This window comes from Opisthorchis viverrini (genome assembly GCF_000715545.1).
Source record: "Opisthorchis viverrini unplaced genomic scaffold opera_v5_413, whole genome shotgun sequence".
In the NCBI taxonomy this organism is placed as follows: Eukaryota; Metazoa; Platyhelminthes; class Trematoda; order Opisthorchiida; family Opisthorchiidae; genus Opisthorchis; species Opisthorchis viverrini.
Window position 1 is genome coordinate 64 of NW_008752074.1, and position 9916 is coordinate 9979.

General features: G+C 44.6%; 1 protein-coding gene across 1 annotated transcript; it reads right to left on the reverse strand.

Moving 5' to 3' along the window:
* Positions 1-729: 729 nt before the first annotated feature.
* Positions 730-7886, reverse strand: T265_15267 (hypothetical protein; the record flags this gene model as incomplete). Its single annotated transcript, XM_009177347.1, has 5 exons — positions 730-987; positions 1199-1317; positions 2185-2266; positions 4131-4243; positions 7882-7886. Coding segments are annotated over 5 exons (576 nt in total), but the record flags the coding sequence as incomplete, so codon positions are not given.
* Between the last annotated feature and the right edge of the window lie 2030 nt (positions 7887-9916).

Consider the following 9916-nt stretch of genomic DNA (forward strand, 5'->3'; position numbering starts at 1 on the left):
AGGTGTCTCAAATTAGCAAACGCGGCCCAAGGCTTGCATATTCGTGCATTCACCTCATCTGTCACACTACAATCAGAACTGATACAACTTCCAAGATACAAAAAAAACCCTCCACAACTTCGACTGACTCTCCCTGGATTGTAAGTGGCGTGTTCACGAGAGACAGGAGACGGGCAGCAAGTGAACATCGCACAGAAACCAATCAAGATCACTACAACTCAACTGTTCAGATCGACTTCCTACAACAAACAAAGCCTGCCGAGACTCACTGTTAGGGTGAAACAAATCTGTGACAAACTGCATCTTCGGTGGAGACAATGGGTAATCCATTGGGAAAGAGAGTCGCGCAGCGAACACGCCACCCTCGAAAGGAGTGCCTTCTGGACCGCTGAAATGGTTTTGGACAGACAAAACGAAATGAATGAGTCAGCGGTGAACCCAAGTGAAAGTATACAGAATTAGTAGTAGATACATACGGCAAACCAACAGAGTGATCTTTATGTCTACGGTAGCCCTTTCCACCGCATAGGATGACCGCTGTCGACTCAATAATTTAAATTACAAGACAATCTACTGGAATATGAATAAGCACGGATCATGCTGGTGTATGAGTAGTGGGGATGATTCCATCATCTCTGAGCTCAGCTACCTGCATGAATTGAAGACCGACATCAAGCTGCCCCCGCGCCATTGGGGTAGCTAACTTCATTTTTTGATGAAACGACTTACCTTCATTAGGAAGTAAAAACTGAAAACCGACTAACGNCACACGAGCTATGGTTCTGAGACAACGATTGTCGAATACCTGGAGACGTCTCAGTTCTGCTGCTCGAATAGGCCCAGTCTCACAGCCATACAACAAAACAGCCCGTACTGTAGCCTGATACACAGGTCCATTGAGATTCAGGAATAAACCATTCTGACGCCATAGGTGTCTCAAATTAGCAAACGCGGCCCAAGGCTTGCATATTCGTGCATTCACCTCATCTGTCACACTACAATCAGAACTGATACAACTTCCAAGATACAAAAAAAACCCTCCACAACTTCGACTGACTCTCCCTGGATTGTAAGTGGCGTGTTCACGAGAGACAGGAGACGGGCAGCAAGTGAACATCGCACAGAGAGCAATCAAGATCACTACAACTCAACTGTTCAGATCGACTTCCTACAACAAACAAAGCCTGCCGAGACTCACTGTTAGGGTGAAACAAATCTGTGACAAACTGCATCTTCGGTGGAGACAATGGGTAATCCATTGGGAAAGAGAGTCGCGCAGCGAACACGCCACCCTCGAAAGGAGTGCCTTCTGGACCGCTGAAATGGTTTTGGACAGACAAAACGAAATGAATGAGTCAGCGGTGAACCCAAGTGAAAGTATACAGAATTAGTAGTAGATACATACGGCAAACCAACAGAGTGATCTTTATGTCTACGGTAGCCCTTTCCACCGCATAGGATGACCGCTGTCGACTCAATAATTTAAATTACAAGACAATCTACTGGAATATGAATAAGCACGGATCATGCTGGTGTATGAGTAGTGGGGATGATTCCATAACCTCTGAGCTGAGCTACCTGCATGAATTAAAGACCGACCTGCGAAATGGAATTGTATACAGGCCAAACGTTAGCTGATGGTGTAAAGAACCGAAGCCTATCAACTGAGAAGAGCGAATTCGAGTCCGGTAATCTGACGCCTTTCATTCGATCGAAGAAAATAGCATACACACAAAAGATCCTATCAGAGATTAGGTTCTGGTAGCGCACCTATGTGAGTCTATGTAATGTCGGTGCGGCCAACCTTTCACAGTGATGTACCATGCTTTTGATACGAGTTCCCACTCAGATCGTCTGACTGATTGTTTGGAGGTGTAAGCAACATGGAATGCTTGTGGTACACCAGCGATCGGCCCCTTTTGTGTGTAATTTTCTTTTTAAAATTAGAATCTCTTAAAAATGCAGCGGTCATGGTGATTTCATTACAATAAGTTAGAAAAGACTAATCCCACCCACAACACACGATTTGATTTCATTGGTGACGATCGTCGATCCTCCAGAGGTAGTGGGACGTTTGGATCCGACAGACGGTGGCTCGATACAGAACGTCCTTTTCTGATAAAACAGTTTGCGGTATATAAGTTGTCGAACAATCATCGAAGTGATGCGGACAGAACTACTTACGCAATCAGAGCCTCCCATTCGAAAAAGTTTTTCTCATCAACCGGACCAGCGACGATTCCCTCCGGTGGGTTAACCGTCAATTCTGAAAGAGAGGACACAAAAATCCTCAGAATGAATGCTTCATAGAAGGTTGAAGAAAATGTTATAATGACTGTAAGTGCATTAAAGCTGTCCGGTTAGCCCCAACCGCCAATCGGTGAAGCCAAAAGGTAGACCTCATGGAATAGTGACGCGAAACAGTTTGACCATTTTTAAACCAGAAGCTAAGTTTTACCTATGCGACGTGCCACATTGAAGGTAACGACAACGAATTGAAAAGTCTTAGAGTTTCTATGAAATAAGCAGAAGAAAAAGCATTCGTAACAACGCGGTCGCTGAGTTGTTTGGCGAGTTTTGTAACAACTTGGACAGAAGGGTGACTTGTGCTCACAATGATCACTGGAGTTGTGGATAAGCAACTATGGTGCCTAAGTAGGATGTAGGTGAAAAAGCTCCATGAAGAGAATACGTCTCGTCAGTTTCATTCTGTCACTTGAGAGAGACAAACACATCAAGAAGATTACACACACTCACAAATAAATTAAGACATTTTATGGGAAGGTTATTGTCTCAGATACAAGGGCCACTGGCGATGTACTGCAGGTGTTGCGGCCAACTGTTTGCGCGTGTAACGTTCTTTCTCGGGCGAAAATAGTGGGCTATGTGGCTGAAAATCTATGGCACTCATGACCAAACTCATCCCAATACTGACATCACTAAACACACCCAGATAGCTACACGTGTCTGGAACATTTCAGTCCCGCCTCTGAGAGGCTGTTGGTGTCGAACAGCGGCAGAGTACACAGAGCACCTGTGAGAAGTTTTTGTAGAAGATACCAGCAACTATCCACGACAGTCGGGAGACTGAAGGTGTTCCAAGCAGAAAGAAGTGACAAACAACTGGTTCTGGTGCTGCGATTTATGAGATCACTAGAACCCTGGGTTGTAAGATAACATAGCGAATGAAATGAAATGGGCTCCAAATAAAATCTACTCAAATGAATGGGGACGCGTTTTCTGACCAGAGGGGATCAACCGATATCACAGCACCCGTATGGTTGTCGAAAACTTATGAGTAGTGTGGTACACCTGTATATTGTAGTGCGATACTGGCGTACCATACCAAGTAAAACATCAGGCGGCCTGGTGCAGAACATTGGGTTGAAGAATATCACGAACAAGAGATCCCGTTGGGCCTATTAAGAATGTGTTTCGCGAAGATGTGGCTGACACCACGTGCATGAACTTCACTGAAACTATGTTAAAAAGAATGAAACGAAGCAGGTTAAAGTAAGTCTAACTGGTTAGCGGAAGAATTTATTGCACGAGGCAAACTAACCCAACATCACATGGCGTCCAAAGAGGCACTACATAAAATAATAATAATAATAATAATCGCTCAGCTGTAGCGCCCTTTCGGCGCCTAGCTGCCATGCCACCCGAAGGAAGCACGAGGGCTGGGATACTGTCAGGTTGCCCAAGCCTAGACATGAAGTCGAGAGGCATAGGTCGGGTTCGAACCACGGACCTTCCGGTCGGTGAATTCGCGCTCTAACCACTTGGGCCATCTCGCCTACTTGAGCCACTTGAGCATCACATAGTTGTAGCGTGTACCCCCTAGGATTATCGAAACCCGCACTAGTGTGCACATGACTTGAGAGAGGCGATTCAACGTGAATAATCCATTATCGCGCGGTGGTGGGTAAACGACTTAGGATGGTGTGTTTCCATCAGCGAAGCGAAACAAAGTCGAATCTGAGCGCCAGAATATTCGTAATAATCCCATTGTTGGTGAGAGGCAAAATCCCCCCAGGGTATTCCAATGATCATAAACGAGGGATTCAGGTGAGCCTTCTGGTAACGTCAACTTGACATGCAAATGAATGTACTTTGGCCATTTCACTTACGTTTATATTCGGCCATAAGCCGTTTTAATGCGTTTCCAGCCATGATCGGAACGACACAAACAAAAGCGCAAGACGAATTTGAGAGATTATAGCAGACAACAGGGATAGGCGTGCTAGTAAACAAAATAGAGAAAAGTTAGGGTGAGGATCTGGTGTTGGAAGTAGGAAACGGTGCGCCATGCAGTAGAAAGTATCATGCGGTGTTCATATCCGGCAAAATACAATGTGTTTTCCAGAGGCACACGCCCCCTTCTAAGTTCACCCTACTGTACGAGGATCACAAAGATACGTTATTCTCACAACTGGAAAGAGTAATTCTCGTCGAAATGGAGCTGAAATAATAACATGCCAAAATCGGCAAGGAAATTACATGCGTCGTCAACTAGCAATAAAACCCTCGAGCCCGCAAGCTGAATACATGGTCCGAATAACGTCCATACAAAATGTAAAAGCAGTTTCATCGAAACTTGAAACAATCCAGGCCCTGTAAGCCTGATTGAGAACAACGAAAAGTCTTGCGTTTTTTCGTCTTTTTCATCCATAATTGCTGTTGCCTGAGCAGTATGTGATCCGATTCGGATAGCGTCATCAGATCGAAGAATGGACATTCGATCAACCACTCAAACTGTTTGTACAGTTCAATAAAAGCTACACGGGCTTGTGGGAAGGCCACAGGGGTGAAAACCATTCTTCCGGTTTTCAAGTATCCATCTGAACCATGCAGAACAAAATCGCAAACAACGGTCCTTACGGGTCTCACTAAAAGTATAACAAAGACAAATGACCAAAAACGGCGAATAACGCCCCCTTAAGCGTTAAAGAAAGCCCGAAGAAAAACACAGGGTATTGTAACCGTGAGGCAAACTCAACAGTAGCATCACCCGAGTTGTTGTGAATTATCAAGCACAAGTTCATCAATCGTAGGGATATTGAGAATTAGCGTGGGATTCAAATTGAGCCAGAAAGTATTAGCAAAACAGCCTTCACTAGTATTGATAACACACCAGTAGTATATCAGCCTGCATACTGTGGAAACAGGAAGCAAGGAAAAAAGGGAAAGGAAAAGGTTAAAAAGTCAGACAAAACGATCACACGGCGAGGCGTCTGTCCGTGAAGTCAAACTATTTCCGGCGGGAAACGGGGGAGAAGTTGAATAGGGATCCAAGACATGCTTTCCAACGGTTCACTCGTCGTTAAGAGTTAGGTGGATTTAAGCTGCCGTTATCCACAGTAGAACTAGACAGTGCGAGATGAAGAAACCGAGAGCGGAAACAAAAAGTAGGGCCATCAGGTAAGAAAAATGAAGTGAATACAACAGCGCCACTGGCTGTATTAGTCAGTGAACACCTCCGAGCATAGAAAGAGTATATTTCTGAACTATCAGGGCAGCATTCGTCCGGCTCGTATAATGTAGGATGCTCTGGTTCCGTAATACTTTCATACGAGGTCACTATACGAAATAGTACTCAGTCGCCTTGAAGGGGCAATTAACATGCGCACAATGAACAGAATCTCTTGGGAGTTAGGTAAAATATTTCACCAACATAGTTCCTGGGTCACGTTTCTTATTTACATCCGAATGATTAGACCATTGACTGCAACTTCATAGTGATGAAGCCTGTCATGTAACCGGAAGACAGACGAAAATAGTTTTCGGTGTTCCAAGAATTCTCACGAACACATGCTCCAGAGCAGGGGAGGATTTTTACTGGAGTTGACTTTTCGGTAGATTTGACCGTAAAAGTATACTTGTCTGGAGTGAAAGGTACTTCCAGATTAACCAATGAGCGACTGCGTACAGTTGAGGGGTAGCAAGCCGTTTGCGAGAGCCTAAATGTAACACTACGGGGAAGAATGCAAAGCTGACTTAATTTTGCTGACAAAATGAGCACGAACGGTAGCTATTCGAAAAAAGGATAGCTGAAGACGTCTGTCACTTCGTTGAAGATGCTGACAAACACAGTACCCTTCTGACATGGCAGTGAAAACCGAAAAATATTTGTTAACACATCGGTCGGGTTGGATAGGATAAATGCGCGACAGACCGGTAGTCACATGGCTTCAGGTACAGTTATCTGGTATACAGTAGCAGATTTGAGCAAGGTTTGATCGAAAGGAGGGAAAATCTTATCATAAACGACCCGCAGATGCTTTTTTCATAGTCCAGAGTAAGTACACTGATGAGAGGTGAGTCTAATTTACACAAGTCCACAGGGTACATGGCCTTATGTGAATGTGGTTATCCAAGGCATGTTACGGCCTTCTCCAATGTCCTGCTAGCGTTCGAGTCCCGAAACTCTACAAGCGGGAATAGACAACAGTTCAGTAAACCCCGAAATCACAGACGACGTGCATCAGAGACTTCCGTGCATCGTCTCTCGTCTCCGATGAGTGTCATCCACGTGCAAGTATATGGGGTTGCCGCTGCTGAGATCAAAGCCAACTGGACCATACGCGAGGTGCGCGGACAACAAAGAACGCCTGGTACACAAGCAAGCTGACTAAGGACTGTCTTCTCAATGTACCAATGTCCCCTTATCACACAACCTCGATGATGACCTACTTCCACAAACTCATTGCAATATGTGACCGATGGTGAGGATAAAACTATTTCTGGAGTACCGTGGTGACTTATTATGCGCTTCAGTACTTTTACTTTCCATTGTACCAATGTCCCCTTATCACACAACCTCGATGATGACCTACTTCCACAAACTCATTGCAATATGTGACCGATGGTGAGGATAAAACTATTTCTGGAGTACCGTGGTGACTTATTATGCGCTTCAGTACTTTTACTTTCCATTGCCCTTCGGGTGGCATGGCAGCTAGGGAAAGAAAGGGTGTTACAGCTGAATGATCCATTGCCCTTCTCAGGTTCGCACAAGGTACACACACCTTCGTAGGTTGCTGAAAACCTCGTGGATATCTAAGTAAAAATACATATCAGAAGCGGCTTCTCCAGTACTCATTAGCTGACTTGACTGACACTGATCGGAGACCTCCAAATCGGTATCGATGCCGGGACAAAAACCCAGGCACTGAAATTGATGCACGCGCTCCATAAGGGTTTACATACCCTTCAAGGACATAGCTTCCAGCCCCCGATAATCTGGGAAGTAATATGCAGGAAAAAGAGCGACTGTCTTTGAGTAGGTCTTCACGCAGCAACTCAGAACCGATGTGATACCCGAATCACAAGCCGCGCCAAGGAGACTTGGTAATGTTGACAAAATCTTAAGCTACTTGAGAGTAGCATAAAATTAAACAAACCTATACTCGTCTTTCGCTGGGTAGGCGGTACCTCATCAGTACACTTGCAAATCAAACGAAGACAACACATTATGCGAATTCTGCATTCACTCCGTTTACTGTCAACCCAAATTCGCATACACGTTTAGTTCAGCGATTTCAGAAAAAAGGATTAACTATTATTGCTATCTAACTTGCGATGGCGACTAGAAAGGGGCACTCTGGTGGGAATTTCACCCACACCTGTGCCAAAATAACCTACTCAACTCAAAAATCTAGGTAAAAGCACTTTTTCGTCTGAATCGGTATCTGGAACCATCGAAAAACACCAATACACTTTGTAGATAATGCTGGGTGTCTCAAGCCGTTGAGATATCGGGAAAGAGGTTAGTGTAATTTACTTCCATTTGGAGGGAATGAACGACAGCACACGCAGTTTCGTTATTGCGTGAACTCGTTAGATTCAGGATGGAAACCCCACACCAAATTGTTTACCTACCTCATCAGTACACAGATGGTGAACAGTAAGATGGACGATGATCCGGTCTATATGGTGAATGTTTGAAACTTATCTGGGAACAGTTATTGACCGTATAGTCCAGTGCATAGTGCAACATCAGAACCGACACGCAAGCATACCGATTCGGACAGCTGGTTAGGAGTAGATCGCTATGACGACAACGGAATACAGACGATCGTACTGAAATCGTTGATTGTCCTGCTAAAACACAAACAGAATCTAGTGCGGTGTCTTTCCGAGAACAGTAGAAAAATTTGTCCCATAAACGAACTACAGTCACCATAAAGCACACTTTTGAAAACAATCATCCGGACATATTCACTTCAGAGCATATCGCCGCTATAAGTAAGAAAACCAAACCGGCCATTGCTGGGAGGAAACCCGTTTATGTCAATCCTCCTTTCAAAATGGATCTGGCCGTAGACAGGTTGACTCGGTCTACCTTACGCACTTCGGTAAACCTTCCCAGTCGGTTCACACAAAGCGTGTTCTACAACTACTCAGCTAGTGACCCTTGTGACCCGAAGACAAACAGTCAGTCCCCGCTAAAATCATCAGATTCTACTCAATCACCTGATGTTGTGCATCAGAATACATAGAACACAAGATAAGGCAGTTATGCAGGCAAATAAAAGAAAATAATCTGTTTCGACTGACAACCGGATAGAGCTCAATTACTAGTGCAGTGATCGCTCACTTGACCGACCATCAACCGTTTGATCAATTCTAATACTGTTTTTGGAATACTCACCGGCTTGTCCACCAAGATTCATTCAATATTCAACCCTGGTTACAGCTACAGCGACTGTGATTCGCCTATGTAATCCTAGTCTATAGACCCGCAAGAAGTTTAGACGCGCATTGACACTTCCACGGTTCACTCACCTGGCAAATGGCTACTCATACCAGTGGATCGTAACGTAAGAGGTCTTCACGCTGTTACTCACATACTCCGCCTTATGTTCATGCTGCTTTTGTGCTTACTCTTGGTTTAATGATTCCTTAATTTGTATTGGCCACATGAAGAGATTGCAAAAACATTAATGCTTATCAACTCGCTTCTAGTACTATGTGTATAAAAAAATCGAGCAGGGAGTACCGGACATTTAGGCATGTTGGTGAATAGATATTATCATAAGGCAAATCTCAAGCAGCTAACAAAGTGCTAGCATCGTCTATGACAGAGACTCCTGGAGGTTTGACTCCGTTAGCGTGCACTAAGTTAGCCTCAGGAAGGTAAACAACGAGATTAGAGCCCTGGCGCACATCATTGGCTAGTGGGGGAAAAAGAGTATGTCTTAGTCGTTCTGATTTGCATTGCGTTGTTCTTCAGGAATTCGCCGCTGGAGAATACATTGTTCGCGTGACACCAACTTTCGGGAGATTGTGAGAAAGCTGTCCACAGGAAACCTTGTTGATAGCCTAAGAGAAATAAAAATTAATGACGTCAAGGTGATTGCCAGCATCGACTGAGTCTGGTCATTTATTTACAGCCACAACAAAGCTAAGATGCAAGAGGATTTCTTTTTACGTCCGTGCTGCGTAGTGCATATGATGCCGAGTTCGTCCACATACATCTGAAGGCCATTACGATAAACCCACCAACGCAATGACACATGGCGATGATAAGCAGACGGGTCTGCAGTCCATTGAGCCACGTTCAGCTGTAATCTTTCGGTGCCTAGCTGCCGCGTAACCCGAAAGGACCACGAGGGCCGAGATTCTCTCAGATTTCCCCAAAAGTAGTCGAGGTGCATGGGTGGGTTTTGAACCACGAATCATCCGGTCAGTAAGTTCGTGGGGCAACCACTCAGCTACTTTGACTCTCATTGAGTCATACATATCGGCTACATATGTGGGTTTTAGGATTCCAGCTTTCCGGATGAGAGTTAGGGAACAAGTCACCACAGCGCGCTGAGAAATATGACTGATTTGCATTCTGCAAATGTTTTCTATAAAAAAATCGAGTTTATTAGAGGCGGAAAAGGAAGTCAAACCAGGGTTCTCAAGCACC